At 43.3% G+C, this 18,266-nt stretch overlaps 1 protein-coding gene across 4 annotated transcripts in view; it reads right to left on the bottom strand.

Moving 5' to 3' along the window:
- Positions 1 to 5,939: 5,939 nt before the first annotated feature.
- The window catches only part of grb14 (growth factor receptor-bound protein 14), a 29,282-nt gene continuing 16,955 nt past the window's right edge, over positions 5,940 to 18,266 (bottom strand). For 2 of the 4 annotated variants that reach the window (XM_080019134.1, XM_080019136.1), the window contains 12 exons: positions 15,718 to 15,874; positions 14,432 to 14,553; positions 14,121 to 14,195; positions 13,686 to 13,823; positions 11,156 to 11,266; positions 10,852 to 10,947; positions 10,328 to 10,390; positions 8,919 to 9,035; positions 8,240 to 8,309; positions 8,067 to 8,154; positions 7,256 to 7,349; positions 5,940 to 7,160 (listed from right to left, as the gene is read on the bottom strand). In XM_080019134.1, coding sequence (XP_079875260.1) covers positions 7,011 to 7,160; positions 7,256 to 7,349; positions 8,067 to 8,154; positions 8,240 to 8,309; positions 8,919 to 9,035; positions 10,328 to 10,390; positions 10,852 to 10,947; positions 11,156 to 11,266; positions 13,686 to 13,823; positions 14,121 to 14,195; positions 14,432 to 14,553; positions 15,718 to 15,874 — 1,281 coding nt within the window. In that variant the 3' untranslated portion in view covers positions 5,940 to 7,010. The remainder of the gene's footprint in view (positions 7,161 to 7,255; positions 7,350 to 8,066; positions 8,155 to 8,239; positions 8,310 to 8,918; positions 9,036 to 10,327; positions 10,391 to 10,851; positions 10,948 to 11,155; positions 11,267 to 13,685; positions 13,824 to 14,120; positions 14,196 to 14,431; positions 14,554 to 15,717; positions 15,875 to 18,266) is intronic. The other 2 variants (XM_080019135.1, XM_080019137.1) reach the window with 1 other exon arrangement.

The following is an 18,266-nucleotide window of genomic DNA, read 5'->3' as shown; positions in this document are numbered from 1 at the left end:
TCAACCAGGGGCCAGGAGGCCAAATGTGGCCCCGGTATCAATACAGAGTCAATTTGAAAGTTTGAAAAACTGCTTTTATAAATTGTACAAAATATCTGTACCAACAACCATGTGACTAGCAGTGAGCTTGAAATACTATAAAACCTGAGAGAATATTACAGTAGTTGTAAAGGATAGATAGATAGACGGATGGACAGATAGATAGGTAGATACTGTAGATAGATACACAGATAGATAGACAGACAGACAGACAGACAGACAGACAGACAGACAGACAGACAGATAGACAGATAGACAGATAGATAGATAGATAGATAGATAGATAGACAGGCATAAATAATAAAGTTAGGAATACAAAAAGAAAAAGAAAATATGCAAAAAAACCCCAGGGATTCCCTGAATGATGTATTAGTATGATGTAAGCGTTCTTTTCGTGTACTGACGATAAGACGATTTGAAGAACAGGAAGTTGGCGTTGCAGTGTTGTACACGTTCAGTTATACGTTCAATTCTCAACCGCGAAAATTGCCTTTGTGGCGAAGAGAATTTGGAATATAGGAAGCCATAAACAGTCCACGTCGAGAATGCTGAGGCACCAGAAAAAAAACGTCCCAAACTGTGAAACACCCTGCGTGGCTATTCCAAACACAGAAACCCGGTCGACTCAGAACACTTTGACAACAGTTTGTCAACCTCCTCCACCCTGAGCACCGTCACCCCCCCCATGTTCAGCATCTACGTCAACACTTGGCCTACACTTGGTTCCTGTTTCCATTCGGCCGCAAAGGTCCCCCCCCCCCCCACACATTTTTTTTTCAAGGGGATTAGGAAGTGGAAGTGGTCCTATCTGAAGGTTTCCCCCTGGCGCTGGTTGGTCCAATCCCCCGCGTGTTCATTTCTCAAGGTCAAGAAAAACCCTATAGCGTCTGGTCTTTGAAGGTGGAAGGAGGAGACAATAACAAGAACCCTGCCGTCTGGGGAGGGAACTCACCGATGCCTCACCAGATACAACCACCTTCTCCTGTTTGACTGCGTCCAAACAGTTGACTTGCTGACCGGATAAATCCAATTGTTTTTTTTTTGTTTTTTTTGGGGGGGGGGGGTTGTTTTTTTTAACATTTACCATAATATTTTGGTTGAACTGGGGATTTTTGTGGGATTTCTGCGCGGTTTAACATCACATCCTGCATATCATGTTAGACTGGTAATCCGTAAGATTATTTTGTTACAAAATGCCCCTGTTAGATACTCATTTTAAGTGGTCCTTTATCAGAAACAGCCCTTTAATGTATTTGCATCATGCATGTGCTCTTTGGTATGCTGTTTCCCCTGTTGGGTGGCGGGGTCCGCCGCCAGCCGGCAAGGATGCGCCGATTGAGCATGAATTATGGGACTTGCAGGGTAATCCACCTAACACAGAAAATGTTATGGAGTTTCACTTTAATTTGCGACATCATAAAGACTTTGAGTTATATATAGTGTCATAGAGACTTATATCCTCATCGATGCAATTTATATCAGATGATTGAACTGATTTACAAAGTTTTAACCCGGCTTTTTTATGCTCTTGTGCTCAGCCCCTGCGTCCCTGTAGGAATTAGCCCTAATATGACCATTGTATTCATCAGCAGCTTCTTAAACAGTTATTTTACAGGCTGAGCTGTCTGACTCTAATTGAGCTACTTTACATTGTAATAAGCCAACAAAATTCAAAGGATTAAAGCCGCCGCTGTTCCCTTATGTATTTAAAAATAGGGCTTTGGAAGAAAAAAAAAAAGCGACATTACATGTCTTGCCTTTTGAGACTTAATGGCTCTTGTGTGACTCCGCAGAGAATTACCACCGGTAATTGATTATTAAAAGTTGAAATTGCAAACCACATCCATTATTTGACGAGTACATGTGTTATCCTTGTAATTAACAAAACTTGGCATTTGCCCGTTCGCCCAATTCCAAGGCTGGGAGAAAAAATATATATCAGTAGACCAAGGAGCCAGCGGTGTCAATGCTATTAGGTGAAACACAATACATCATAAAAACGATATTAAAAGCTATAACCCGAAAATCTGCTTTGCAAATAACCGGCGTCCACGTCTGTAAATTATACACAAAATATTCACTTAATGACCTGCTGTCTTGCTGCTGTATGCAAAAGGGAATAATATTCTAAATGGGTTATTTTAGAAAAAAAAAAGAAACCCCTTTGTATTTTATTACACAGACTTTTACCCGAACCGAATTAAATTTTCAGAAGTTATCGTTATCATGAATAATAGATTCGGGGTTTGGAAGAAACCGATTACATGTGAACATGATCTTTACATCTCTGCAAAATAAACAAACAAACAGCAATCAGCCCAGGTTATGTTTTATTATAAAGAAACATGAATTTTTTTTTCTTAGTTTCCTCATGTTTCTTTAGTTTATTTTTTTTCTTAAGGTTGATTTGGACAGTATTTGCTGCCATGTCAAATAAATGACAGAGCTATTATTGTTTTAGAAGCACATCCATCCTCATGAGACATATTTGATTGATTTCCCTTATGCAGCACAATAACACAAAAGAGGAACTTTTCGCTGAAAGGCGTGACATTTTTTTTTTTATTCTTTATTTTTATTCTTTTTCAATTTTATTCTTTAATTTATTGAAGACATTGTTGTATTTAAGAAAAAAATATTGTCCAAATGTTGGTCTGTTTTATGTAATGTTTGTAATTATTTAGTGACATTAAAAATGAATCTAATTCAACCTTGAACACGTCTCAGTCTCAATCTCAGTGATACCTTTTAAAATGATGTAAAAAAAAATCTATTTTAGCATTTTCCCTCACATGAAGAAAACCTGAAAAAGTGAAAATGACACCTCGAAGCCCTGCGAAGGATTCTTTAGAAGGTCGTCAAAAACAGCAATTTCGTTCTAAAATAACTTTGAAAAAACAACTTATCACAGACACATTTTCCCCCGTTGCATTCGGCATCAAGCTTGAGGCGGAGCCTTTTGTTTGTCCTCCTCATGCCACAGTAAAATGATTCGAGAGAGTCATCTTCTAGTGTGCATTACCAGTTCTTCCTACACCATGTTTGTTGTTTTTTTCTTTTTTGGTGGGATGCACCTGATACCGTCTCGAGCTCAGTGTTCTTCCACTGACACTGTTTGTCCCGTTACATTCAAAACAAAAGGTTCATACATGTTAAGCACGTGAGCCAATAAATTGATTCTATGCACTCGAAGTCGCACTTGCAGAGGCGATAAGGTGATCGCTGCTTGTCCTCACGGCAATTAATTCCACGTCACGGTTGGTTTACCTTGGGTTTGTTTTTTTTCCCCGTTTCAAAGAAACTGCTACTGTGTTTGGGTGTTATTTTTAGAGCTGACAATTACTAAAGTGGAAATTGGAATGGTGAATGTGAACTAGTTACTTGAGAGGTTGCTCCTTTGTCATGCGATCTTTCCATCATTTTGCCAAGCCCCTGTATTACAGTAGTAATAACTTCTAATAGATCTGGAAATCATCCGTGCTGCCGCAGTGGCCACCGAGCTGCTGGAGGTGCTGTCTGTTGTGCTGTGGACCAGCGGGATCACCTCGTGTTTGGCCTACAGCACATGTTTGGGCAAACCACTTGAATTAGTAATGCCACAATACTAGAACTTGTACTTGCTGTAGTTACCATTGTGCTACCTCGTGTTAACTTGTGCTGATGGAGTGATATCTTTTATTGCTTCACAAATTTTAAATTGCATCTCTTTCTCGGCTGCACTGTATTTTTGTTGCTGTCATACCTGATTTTCCCTCCATCACATACAGTATTTGGTCCAACAGCACATGTTTGGTCCTACAGCACGTTTGGTCCTACAGCACATGTTTGGTTCTACAGAATATGTTTGGTCCTACAGCACATGTTTGGTCCTACGGTACATGTTTGTCCAACAGCACATGTTTGGTCCTGCAGCACATGTTTGGTCCTGCAGCACATGTTTGGTCCTACAGCACATGTTTGGTCCTACAGCACATGTTTGGTTCTACAGCACATGTTTGGTCCTACAGCACATGTTTGGTCCTACAGCACATGTTTGGTTCTACAGCACATGTTTGGTTCTACAGCACATGTTTGGTCCTTCAGCACGAGTTTGGTCCTATAGCACGTGTTTGGTCCGACTGCACATGTTTGGTCCTACAGCAAATGTTTGGTTGTAAAGCACATGTTTGGTCCTACAGCACGAGTTTGGTCCTATAGCACGTGTTTGGTCCGACGGCACATGTTTGGTCCTACAGCACATGTTTGTCCAAGAGCACTTGTTTGGTTCTGCAGCACATGTTTGGTCCTACAGCACCTGTTTGGTCCAAAGGTACATGTTTGATCTGACAGCACATGTTTTGTCTGACCGCACATGTTTGGTCCTACAGCACATGTTTGGTTCTACAGCACGTGTTTGGTCCTACAGTACATGTTTGGTCCTACAGCAAGTGTATGGTCCAACAGCATATGTTTGTCCTACAGTATATGTTTGGTCCTACAGAGCATGTTTAGCCCTACAGCACATGTTTGGCCTCCACTTGGTCCCCGACCTGGACAGTTGCACCAGGACCAAGGACAGTGGACAGGAGCGTGGAGCTGAAGTATAGCACCAGCAGATATACAGTACAGTATAACAGCACGCATTATTCGAGAGAGCTCCTAAGAAATACTACACTGAAGTTTGCACCTCTAACATCCCAAAACATGCAGAGTTCTTGAGAGCGCGGGCCGGCTATAAATCCACTTCAAACTATGATCACAGAGGGGAAGAGGAGGATGGAGGAAGCTTGGTGGTGGTTGTCCACAAGGGCCAAAGACAGAGCAACAAGACCCTCTCTTTCCTTTTTCTCAGCAAATTACTGTATCCACAGGCCTTTTTTGGGGCTGGATGGAGCTGGATGAATTCATTAAAAGGAAGCCTGGTTTTCTCCCAGCTGCCATCCCTCTCTCTCCCTGCAGCCAGACGCCGATCAATGGCAGGAATACATCCAAAACAACATTTAGCACAGGACCTCGGAAGCAGGGGTGCATTTAAGACCCTCTCTGTGTGCGCACATCTCCCCTGGATGTGAGCATTAGTTCAAAGAGAGGTATTGAAATAGCCGGGAAGATAAGGGGCCAATGGGTTTGTCTCACAACAGAAGGGATTGTTTAACACAAGACGCCTCCAGACAAAACATCCTGCCATTTCCACGGTGGAGAGAATCAAAATACATTGCGTTATGAAAGTCATTCATAATCCATAATAGAAATTCTCTCCTAAGGGTTGGACGGCTATATTGTGCGGATTAAATCAAAGTTGACGAGGTTAAAGTCGTTACTCAAATCCTTAAATATTGATTTAGACGCCAAAAGGGTGAAGGGGCTTGTAGTGGTTTCATCAATTCTTTCAATTTAAATTATCACTGACGATCAGCGCTAATATTTCTCCATCAACAATGTCTAGCTATGTTATGGAGTTAAATGGCAAATTGCCCCAAATATCTAGGATGCAGCTTGCCTTGAGAACAATTCTAACAAGGACGTAATTTAACCATTGCCATTATGATGGTGAAGCTTAGAGGGCTTTACTGACATCTAGTGGGAAGACATCGTATTTCAACTGCAATTTGATGGCTTGTGCTCAAATGACGATAAATGGTGGATTATTTTAGAATCTAAAAAAAAATTATGATTTGCTTACTCATGACTGGACTATAATAAAAGATTGATTATATTTATTTGTTTTTTGTCCGTGGAGGAAATACCCGCGCAACACAGCTAATTGTAATTCGTCGAGTCACATCTGGCTTGTAGTTGTACAAAATCACTCAAGAAATCACTTAATTAATGAGATTAAACACTGTTTACAGTCCTTAAACCTCGGTGCAAAATACTTTCTCAACTGAAGTGCAATGCATGAACCATGACAACAAACAAAAGGCTTTTAGGAATTTATAATGCCATTGTCACCTTGCAGCTTATTAATTACAAAAATCATACAGTGCAAACAGATTTCTTTTTATATATAAAAATTGCAGTCCATGACATTCATTGTTCATTGTACTGTTCACCCGCTCGCTTTCGACTGAAACAAATTTAAAGCATTTCACACAAGTATTTCACAATTTGTTTTGTAACATATTTCACTGAACATATTTCACCGTTTCTTTCAGATTACCTTGAATTGTATCGTGTTTTTGACTCTTCAAAAGTTAAAGCAACAACGTCCTTGGTAGTGCTTATATCCTCAATACAACCCATCCTGGAAAAAAGATCGTTTTAAAGCACAATTTGAAGCAACTTTGAATATACAAAGATTTTTGATCATTTCAAATCAGTCAAAATGTCATTTTTTTTTAAATCTAAAATTATACAGGTACAATTCACTGCCTTCAGAGAACTTCAGAGAGCAAACAGCTAATAGAATGTAAATATACATTTTTTTATTTAGCCACCCAAACAGGCAAGTGAGATTGTGTGCACGTTTCCTCTCTTTCGTCTCTTTCATCTTCTTTCTCATTCCATCTCCTCGAGTTTACACAGTGATCGCTGTTGTATCTCTCAAATAACAGTTGGAAGAAGACACCATTTTTTTTTTTTTTTCTTAAAAAATACCTGAATACTTGGGAGATAAATCGACGACGGAGAAAAACAAAACAGCTTAATTTCCCAAAACTCGAAAAAAAAAGGGCAGAGAGCGACGTGTGGCAGAGCTTTCAGACAAACAACACGCAGCGGATGCTGGGACGTCGTATTTCTCGCCCATTTTTCTTTTTATTCACCTTTTGTGTGAAAGGGAAATAAAAAAAAAAAAATAGAAATAATAACTCATTTTCAACATAACAGTGGTTTGAGTTGATGTGGTGGTGGCTCTGAGTGTCCTTCAAGGCACAGGAACCCTGGGAGTGCTTGTCCCATTTGGGAGGGCACCTCCCTGTCGTTAAGGTGCATGTGGGGCACCTGGGTCCACGCGGCGGCCCTCGGTCCTCCGGGGGGTCGGGGGGCTTTTTTCATAAGGCGACCCGGGCACAGTGGTGCTTGAGCTTGCAGGGCAGAACGCCGCGGTTGAGCTGGTAGAACTCCACCAGTTGGATCAGGTCGCTGAAGCGAGTGTGACCGTCGTCCAGGCTGTGGAACAGCTCGCCTTCGTCGTCCACCTGCTGAACACGGAGGCAGGGCGTTATTTTGCGGCTCCCCTCCGCACCGCACATTATCTTACACCGGCGCCGGAAAGGAGAGGCTGGGGGGTGCTCACAGGTAGGATCTGGAAGTGTTTGACTCTCTGCGCGTGGCACAGCGACAGGACAAAGGCCTTGGGGTTGCTCTGGCTGTCCCTCAGAAGAAACACTCTGGAAAAAGAGAGAGAGGGGAAAATGTGATCGAGGATTTTTTATAGAGGCCATCCCAATACAAAAATAACATTTTAAATAGAATTATAATGTTTAGAAATGCAATGTCTACCAGCTTTTTTAAGAAAACATCTTAAATATTAAAATGATCAAAAAAAATATAAAAAATGATAACTATAATGAAGAGTGAGTCCTTCATTATGACAGAGTGCAGAGATAAACAGTATGTGTACAGCTCTGCAGTTTCTACAGACACAGAGGAGAAAGGGCCGGCAAAGCAACTCTGCTTGCATGGAAATTCATGCTTTTTTTTGTATACTGTATACATACTGTATATATATATTTATTTATTTTATCTCCCTATTATAAACTGTATAATAGGCAGATACTATACTGTTGCCTGTTGACAAAAAGTTTTTGACAAAAGGTTCCAAACTAGTGAGCATACTGTAGTCAGGGGGCGGACCGAGAAATGAATAATTGAATTCAACACAGGAGATGCCTGGAGTATTTCAGCAGAAACTTTTTATTTTGATTAGATTTGGGACTATACAGTATGGGACAATAAAAGTATATAGCTCCCCCGCACTCGGGGGGCGGGCAGAGAGGCCTGAAGTGGATCGTAAGTGAATCTTTTTGGTCACTGTGAACCTAAAAAGACACATCTAGTGGGGTTTTTTTCATCTCCCAGTGTAAATAAAAGCGTCTGGTGCTCACCCGTCAATCAGACCCTGCTGGGTGATCATGCGCTGAGCTTCGTCTCGGGACACTTTGCCGTGGAACCAGGGCTGGGCTAAGTGGATCGCTGGGGAGAAAAGATGCTTTTTAGGACATTTCCCCCAACGTCCTCAAGATGAAAACATAATAATAACAACAATTGTCTCACAAACCGATGCTAAACATGGAGTTCTGTGACATGGACGGGCTCCCGTGGGAGCTCAGACGATTGGAGCTTTTCCGCTAAAGAAGAAAATAAGTCCGCAGTCAAACAACAAAAAACACAAAAATATGAGTGTGTCTGTGTGTGTGTGTGTGTGTGTGTGTGTGTGTGTACACATTGTAGTCAACTAGCCAATTTTAAATTACACACAAGTTATATATCTGGAATTCAACCTTAATTGAAGTGATACACACCTCACATTATGTTGGCAGACTTACTGTAAAGTGAAAATCCATAAGATCACCTGTGTGGGGTGGCGGACCCAATCTTTCTTTCTTTCTTTCAATCTTTCTTTCAATCTTTCAATCTTTCTTTCAATCTTTCTTGAAACCACCAACAACCGACGTAGCATTATAGAGGAGCACATGGATAACACAAATACATTGAACAGCTGTTTCTTAGAAAGCGCCAGCTAAATAAATGATCAAATATGGGATTTTTGAACAGAATAATCTGATGGATTTCCACTTTAAATGTAAGGTTAGCCTGCATGGTGGTTACAGCTGAAGAACCACAGGCAAATACACCTTATTTCCCCGTGGCCCTTATACTAGTTCAGTTAACCTGTGCTTTACACTATGGATTCACTGCATTTCAAATTTCACGGTAGTGGATATTTGGGGACTCACCCTCCATGACAGGCCCTCCTCCACGGCCACAGAAAGGGCCTCGGACGGATTCTCAATCACCCTGCTCTTCTGGCCCGAGAAGTCCATGGCCACCAGCGAGTTCTCTGAAATACTTCTCTGAAAGGAATTTCACACGTGAACTCAAATAACGCTTCAAATTGGCTTTAAGGACTGCAATTTGTATACACACACGCACGCGCGCGCACACACACACACACACAAATGCATTTTATTTTGAGGCATAGAAATTCGACTTTCTGTCACGCGGTACTGTCCTGCCCCCTAGTGGCGGTGGCCATGCAACTGAATGTGAGATCTCCAGATGATTCCGGGCAGAATGTACTCCATTCAACGGGGGATTAGAGTGGGGCTTGAAAAGAATGACACATGGGCACATAGCTTTGATTCTAGTCCTTTAAGCTGTCATAGTGAGTGGCTCTAAATAACCGCACACACTCAAGAAAATGCTTCTTATGAGGATTAGCAGAAAGCCCTCAAATTGCGACATTCATCTGGCGACCACCTCGCGGGCTTAGCATCCCTGAGAGAGGGGGCATAACAAAGTGAGCAGTGTTTACTTTAAGGATGGAGACATTCCACTCCGTCTTATCCTCCCCACTCCAATTCAGATGATGTAAAGATACCTTTGGTCTGCCGGGTGTGACGGCTTTAAACTCAAGTGGCCACGGTGTCCACAGTGCAATATGCTTTTCATACGCTCGCTTTAATGGAGTTTTGTTTTTTTCCCCGGCGAAACGTCCGACCAACGCCGCCAAGTGAGCGCCGAGCGAGCGTGACCCCAATGTGGAACCGACTTCAGATGCGCTGCTCCCATATCGTGCTCCCAGGAAAATGCAAGCGCACACACACATACACACACACACACACACACACACACACACACACACACAAACAAACACACACATGCGGGCGCACGCATGCACACGCACGCACACATGCACACGCACGCACACACACACACCCCAGGCTAGAGGTGGTGAGTTGTTAAGTCTGAGAGCAGCTGATCACCGTATATTTTTAGAAGGCAGAGGTTCCAAGAACATGGTCTGAAAGGCCATGAATAGATTGTGGTCGCTTTGACAGAATACTCCCATTTAAGACTCACGACTATTCTGGGATGTGAGTCGAGTCAGTGTCAATGCACACACACACACAGACACACAAACACACAGACACACACACACACACACACACACACACGCACACTCTCTTGTTTGTCCTACACCCCGTAACCCTAAAACAGTGCACAGTATATCAGAGAACCCCGTGTATTCAGGCTGTGCAGTGAATGGAATGTCTCTACTCATGCAGCATTAAAGGGGATTGTTATTTTTACGACGTTGAACAAACATTTGGACTGAGTTCACAGATGAGACCTCATAACGTACCATTGGTGAAGTTTTCTGCTTTTGATGTGGTTGAACGAAGTTTTGGTATAGTTGCATCCCGTACTGAAACACAGTGAATAATAATAATAATTTAAAAAAAAGCCATAATTGCCATCCTGAACAATGTAAGCACGGGAAGTACGGAGGATACATGGAGACGGAATGTTTATTTTAAAAATTGATTTTGAAATTATTTCAGAACTAATGTGAAAGAAAAGAAAAATAGTCCCCCAGCGTGAGCAACACTACAACATGGTTGACCTGTCCCTACACATGACTAACCAAGTTACTGTTACTAACGGACATCTCCACATTCATCTTCCACGAGCGGAGAAGCGGTTGCCCATGACAACGGTCGTTATTAACAGACAGTGGTCATTATTCAGGAATAACTGAGCGCTGATTGCCAATGCTTGTTTTTTTTTTCCTGTGTTTTTTTGGGGGTTTTTTTACCACTTGATCGTTCGCAATCGTTTATCTCGAGTACCAGGGACACTATGACACTACGGTGAGTACTGCCAAACCTTGAGGAGCCGCATGGCCGTGATCCAACACGTCCGGTTCTGCTCGTCGTCCGCACACAGCAGCTTCATGTCCCTGGCAGAGCTGCACTTAGACGACTGCGCGGGAAAGTAAATAAGGTAAATAAAGTGAACGTGAATCAGTGAAATACGTCCAGTGAAAGTGAACGAGAAGCCAATCAATCAATCAAAACAACTGCAAAGCTATTGCTTTATTTGATTGTGATAGTATCACCCGTGGTCAACTGATAGAGAATTACCCCCCCCCAAAAAAATTCACTTTTTTAATAACCAAACGTAGCGGTACCTTGACGCAGAAGCCATAGTCGGTGGGCGCTCCGTGTAGTTTTTTGGCTGCCAGCAGAGTGTAGACGTCACTGTCACTGAACTCTGCGATGAACTGGAGATGTCTGGGTTCCTGGGAAACAGTTAGAACTTCAAACATGAATGAAAAAAAACACAACAACACAACAATTCATTCTTTACACCTCTACAGTGTGATCCAGTTAATATATATATATAAATATATATATATATATATATAAATATATGATATACTCTATACAAATCCTCCAAAGAGAGAAAGGGAGAAAGACATTGAGAATGAAGAGAGAGAGCGACAGAGACTTATCTGTACTGTATATTCTCAACAGCAAGGTTCAAAATGTTCAACTTTATTTTAGATTATACGCACGCACACGCGCACACGCACACACACACACACACAATACAGATGTACTGTATATATGCATTTTTTAAACTGCAACGTTTCCATTTATCTATTTAAATTTTTGGTTATCTTCACTTATCTGTATATACATATACAAGTTTATATTTTTATTTTAGGTTATCATCGCTAATTTGTAAACATGATGTGAGAGAGAGGGGGAAAGAGAGAGAGAGAGAGAGAGAGTAAAGAGAGCGATACGACGACATCCATATATTAGTCCTTACTATTGACAGCTTTTTAAAAATCATATTTTAAACAGAATTGCGGACAGCACCACTAGAAAAAAAATAGAATAAAAATAACTCTTTTATAGATGAGTGTGTGTCAGATAAAAAAGCAAAACAACTAAAACGTTTAAAAAGGCGTCCGAAATCTCAGCAAAACCTAATTTTGAACACACACACACACAGCGTGAAGAGGTAGGTTAACAAATAGAAAATCCAAACAACGCACATTTATCTATATAACACAGCCTTATCAGTAGCAGGGAGGGGGGCGTGGTCACCATATCAATGTACCTAAAGAGATAAGGCTCAATTTATAGGACAAGCTGATAGGGAACTTGATGGAGAAATTATGGACAGTCCCTCAGCCAAAGATAGCTTTCCCAGGGAACAAAGGAATCCATTGTTCCGGCGCTCCACTTCCTGATTCAAAGCTAAAGGTACATTGTTTTAGTGTCCGCCGTATCTGTCTGGCGGCAACACCGATGAATATCAACCCCCGACGCGGACAATGAATCGTATAGATCAGTCGACCTGGGGGGGGGCGTCCGGAACGAAAACAAGGCGCCGCGCGGTGTTTTGCCGACTGGGAGCGGGAGATGGCGCGGTGTACTGTAGAGACTCGCACGGCAGCTGACCCGACGCAAAATCTAGTTCAACCTGTTCCCCGTCTCATAATCTCAACCGCAATATTTACTTGGAATGAACCTGTGACCCCCCCCCCCCACACACACACACACCACCACCACCACCACCGCCACCCCCACTGCTTAGAAACAGGCTTTTTGTTTAAATACAACCGCCACCCTTAATTCAAGGTAAATAAAAAATGTGAACACATGGATTATCCTTGTTGTCTTAATGTGACGCGCACCACAAAATAAACCAGTTTGCAGCACATGACACAGCCTTATGTTCTTAGGCCTCCGACGTCTCCTGCCCCCTGAGGTTCCTTAACCCGAGGTTTCCCAACACTGGGCTTCTTTCACCGCACCGCGTCTCACAATGAAATAAAACCCACGGCGCCACGGCAGTATCCTGTTCACCACTAACGAGAGCAGAAACATGCGTGACCGTGCTTTTTTACCACGGCCTGCTACGCGGTTTGGGATGCGAGGAAACGCCAACGATTCGTTCGCCGCGAATCTTTTGAGCAACTCCGTCAAAAGAGTGAATCTCTCTCGCAAATTGCAAATAATTTCCAAGGACTAAATGTTAAAAAATTTGGCTATTTGCACAATTCACATCGAATGTGACTGAGCTATATTCCTATTCCGCCCAAATAATAATTTGGGCAGAATTCAATGATTCTTCGGGCGATTCCGTTCACAACTCAGAGTCAAAATGACTCCTTGCGTCACACCAACTGAATTCTACAGACCAAGAGTCGAACGAGTCGAGAGTAGAAAATCGACTCTTTTTATTGAGCGGCTCGCCAAGAACCGAATCTGAAAACAAAACAAAAAAAAAAAACCTTCTATCACTACGAACAGCCCTCGTTCTCAGAGTGAAACTCGTGTCTTCTGCGGGGGCTGGCATTCTGTCCGGAACTGATGAACTGGACGGATTTGTGCAGCCTTACGATATGGATATTGCAACACTAGAGCTCACTTCCATCGTGGAATTATAAAAAATTTCACGACACACACACACACACATACACATGGCGAGCTCTCACAGAACAGCATTCAGAGAGACCGACTTGAGGTTCCTCGAGGTTCCCCGGGTAAAGACCTCCCACCACCTGGCATCTCACAGACAGGAAGGAACTCCGGGATAAAAAAGCTCAAGTCTCCTAAGTCTCCGAAAAATGGAACCGCGGACTGTCTGAAATGAGCCGTGTTAATGAGTAGATCCTGCTTGTTAATTGCTCGCTGGCTGACCTTAGAGGTTCCCTTGTTGGAGAAGTAGAGTCCCGATCGCCTCAGGACAAAGTAGAACTTCTTCCAGGACTTCCTGCCCTGCTCTTTGGCGTGGAGGTGCCCGTGGATTTCGGGACAAGTGCTGGAGCTTAGAAACGTCTGTGTTTTGGAGAAAGAAAAAACAGATTGTCAAACAAAAAATTTAAAATTTTAAGAAAACAAACAAACAAACAAACAAACAAACAAACAAACAAACAAACAAACAAACAAATAAATAAATAAATATACATACAATTATAAAACAAAATAATAATAAAATAAAATAATGATAATAAAATAATAAAAGTAAAATAATAATACAATATTAATATTAATCCATAGGACAACAGTATTAGACAGACAACTAAAGAATGAAGGGCAAATAGTACGCTATGAATTGTAAAGAAACAACGGTACCTGAATAAGCTCTGAATGATTCATCAACCCATTGGTTTCACTGGATACTGACACCATGTGATCTGGAAAAAAGTCCTGGCAGCAAAAAAAGCATCATCAGTTATAACTCAACTAAGAGGAAAACAATGTCAGCAAATTGGAAAACATTGACCAAAGAGGTGGGTTGCAACACAGAACTTGTGGGAAAAAAAAAAAAAAAAAAAAAAAAAAACATGTGTGTGTGTGTATATATATATATATATATATATATATATATATATATATATATATATATATATAGGTCAACTTTGTCAACTTTGTAATGGACTCACCAGGGGTTTCTTGAAGAACTCATATTTGGCGTAGTTCTTCCTAAAATACAAGCGGCTCTCGGTGTCCATCCCGCACCCTGATAGCACCTCCATGACGGACTCATGGTCCTCGATGGTTCTCTCTGGTGAAGAAAGACGGGACGAAGGACGGATGAAAGTCACTGAGCGACTGACCTCCACCTCCTCCACGCGCGCGCGGAGCTCGTGAAACGGTGCCGTCCGGTTCCAGGAACCGGCGGCGACCGAAAGGTACCAGTTTCTTTGAAGCAGTTTGGAGATTAAGATGAAAAGAAAAAGGGCGGACACCCGGAGCTGACCTCACGGTACAGAGAGGCCGTTCCAAAAATCCGGACACAAAGTACGACCTTAGCAATCGAAGATCTGCGACTTCATTTATCGTGCGTTTTATGGTGGAATTGTCAAGCACAAGATAACATGTTGTTGTTGTTGTTCTTCTTCTTCTTTTTCTCCGCTATAACAGATGGTTAAACATGGAGTTCATGTTAACGTTGACACTTACGGACACACGTTTCTTTCCTTACTCCGTGAGTGTTGGTCAACCCGTGAAAAGGCAGAAAACAGACCAAAACAGCCAGGGAAAGGGGGTCAGCGAGCCATGATACTTTTGGATCAATATTCCTATTTTTCATTGGCCACGCAGCCCCATTTTGACATCAGCTCCACTTCATAAAAGTCACCTTGGTCGAAGCATCATCGCCAGGGCTGCGCCGGGAACCGTTTTTTTTGGGGGTTTTTTGATCAGACTACTCCGCGCGCCATAATGAGGTGCATCGAAATAAACAAACCGCAGCCGGCGAAGCACGGTTCTAACGAGAAGCCGAGTTTAGCTCCGGAAAAAATAACAGCCACCCGTTCCGCCGCCGAACGTTTCTTATTGTTCCGTGTTCTGTTGAAACAATCGTTCGTTAATGGAAGCATAATGGAGGTCTCGGCCCGACTTAAATCCTGCAGACGTCAAGACCTCGATGGGAGCATGCGCGGTTTTAATGAATTTCCAGAGCTCGACGGGTCTCGGGAAAAGGCAATTGTTTTAACACGTTTAACAAGAGTCCCGCTTTTGATTAAACGTCCATTCCCCGTGTCCACAATCGCGCTCCGAACCATTATCCCCATTAACGTGACCGCCGGCGTGTTAACGAACGGGCTTCGGGGCTTTTTCGCGGCGGCAGCGATAAAGTGTGAAGAGTGAAAACGATGGAACGATGGAGTGGTGGGCAGAAAAAACCCCCCAAAAAAACATAAAAATAGAATGAAATAAATCTCACCGATGCCCAGGTGGGAGAGGTGCTGGAACAGCGTCCAGCAGTGGTCGTCGATGCAGTGGTTCTTCAAGATAAACAGCTGGCAAATGTCCCGGGCCGTGATGTCACTGGGAACCTCCACCGCCCTGCTGGTGTTGTCCTCATTGTACACCTTGATCACCTGCCCCCCCCCCCCACACACACACACCCACAAACACACACACACACACACACACACACACACGCAGAGGAACTTTTTGGTGTTTTTGGGCCATTATTTTAACATCGCATGTCGTGCGGAAACACGAGAGCCCAGGCCTTAGAAGGTGCACGGGCGGCGGCGGCAAAACAGTCGGATAAAACGATCCAAGTCCCATCCAAGTACGTCGGAGCCGCGCAAGGTGTTCGAAAATGTCCAAACGGCGCCAAAAACCCCCCCCCCAAAAAAACACGACAATACCGCGTCGCGGAACATCAAAGACTTATTTTTAGGCTGGGTAAGTCTATAAAAGACTTATTAACTAGTTGATCCGTCATAAAGTTAATCCATTAACAACTCACCCCCCTGTTTGCGGTCGAGCAGAGCTGAGAATTTGGGCAAGTTGGGAAGCCCAGGAAGGCCTGAGTGCACAGCATGGCAGAGCGAGGGCTTTGGCGAGGAAGATGGAAGAACGCATCAAGACAGGACGCTGGCAAGTCTCTCTACCCCTGTATCTACCGCTCCCTCTCTCTCTCTCTCTCTCTCTCGCTCTCTCTCGCTCTCTCTCTCTGCAGCAGTGGAATGAGGTAATTAGACGGCGCTGCCTCTCCGACTGTTTTCCTGCCTCCGCGGATCTGTGTCACTGGGGCTCGGCGGCCAATCACCTGCCACCGTGTTCCTCTGGCGAGTCAAGAAGCCAAGGATCAGCCCGCGATCCATTCAGCGGAGAGAGGAGGAGGAGGAGGGGAGAGGGGGGGGGAGAGAGAGAGAGAGAGAGAGAGAGAGAGAGAGAGCTTCGCAGGACCCCCCCTCCCCCCCGTCCCCTATTCACATTCAAGCAGCCATGGCCAGCATAAAGCCCTCCAAGAACCCTGAGAGCAATTATTACAAAAGGTGCTGGTTAAATGTAACGCTAGTTGGGTGAACCCTGCCCAAAAGTTGACAGAATGTGGGCGGGGAGGAGGAGTATGTGTGTGTGTGTGTGTGTGTGTGTGTGTGTGTGTGTGTGTGTGTGTGTGTTTATGTATGTGTGTGCGTGTGTGTGTGTATGTTGGGGGAGTGCAGTACAGACCAAAACATCGCCTCCTCCTTTCTCCCACTGAGCTCAATAAGTGGTTTTAGGGTGGGTCCGCAGGCAGTGTGTGTGTGTGTGTGCATGTGTGTGCGTGTGCACACGCGCGCGCGCGTGTGTGTGCGTGTGCGAGTGTGTGCGCGTGAGTGATGCCTATGACATCACCCCTGGATGAGTGAAGTAACCCCATCTCTGTGTTTTAATCAGTCCGCGCGGGGATTATTTACAAGACAAATCGAAGCGCGGAGCGCCGACGGGTCCTTTTAGCGAGACGCAACAAAAAGCCAAAGGTCCGCAGGTCGGCATTACCGAGATGAGCCTCGCAGCCGCGGTGCTCGCGCCGCAGGAGTCGCGGCGGAGGGTGATTTGTGGGGTCCCCTCCCAAAGATGACATCACGCCGCTGAAACGAGCGTGGACACGGACGCTGAATGATAATAAACGATATTGAAATAGATAAAAAAACGCTAGAATGAACTGACCGAGCGGAGCGGGTCGGCCCCGCAAATGAAATCACTGGGAGACGGCGTTTCACGAGGGACGCGGGGCCTTTTGAAGACCTGTTTTCTTTTTGTTTTTTTCGCTCGACGCGTTTGTCTCCATCATTTAATAGTTGGCCCGTCGTTCGGGACGCACGTGCCGGACCGTCCGCGTCGCATGAAGGTGAAGTTTAATTTGAACTGTGAATCGAATCCATTTATAAATGATAACAAACAGGCACAGAACCGTGCAGTCACACTGTGCAGGGGGGTCACTGATGCATCACTCGAGTGGAAGTCAAAGTCAAATTGTATTTATTTTATTTTAAGTATATAAAAAAATTAAATTGCTAGCATATATTCTATAAAAAAAGTCGAATTTATCTATTTTATATACAGTATGTATATCAAAAATTGTTACTCTCTTGCATATATTATATAAAAAAATCGAATGTATTTATTTAATATGTATATTAAAAAAATGTAACGGGCTAGCTGTATTACATTTTAAAAAGTTTCAAATTAAAATTGATCTCCAAAAGACATTTTAAAAGGACAAATGTCGGCCAAAGTGCCGCACAGCAAAGGATAAAACAAAATAAAATCAAATAGACAAAGCAGGGCCCGGGGAGAGATAGGAGGCTGCTCAGACTAAACAGGCACATGACCCACGTTAGGACGGCACAGAGCTCAGGGCGACGCCCGGCGGTTCTCAAACAACAACAAGGGTTTTGTTATATCCATGTTCTGGTTCCTAAGAGAATTATTTGTCGGAACATTTGGTGGTTTGTTTTTCTTATGTTTTTTAAGATGTGAAACAACCAG

This window comes from Zeus faber (assembly GCF_960531495.2).
Source record: "Zeus faber genome assembly, chromosome: 18".
In the NCBI taxonomy this organism is placed as follows: Eukaryota; Metazoa; Chordata; class Actinopteri; order Zeiformes; family Zeidae; genus Zeus; species Zeus faber.
Note: the sequence above shows the minus strand (reverse complement) of the source record. Positions and strands in the feature narration are given on the sequence as shown.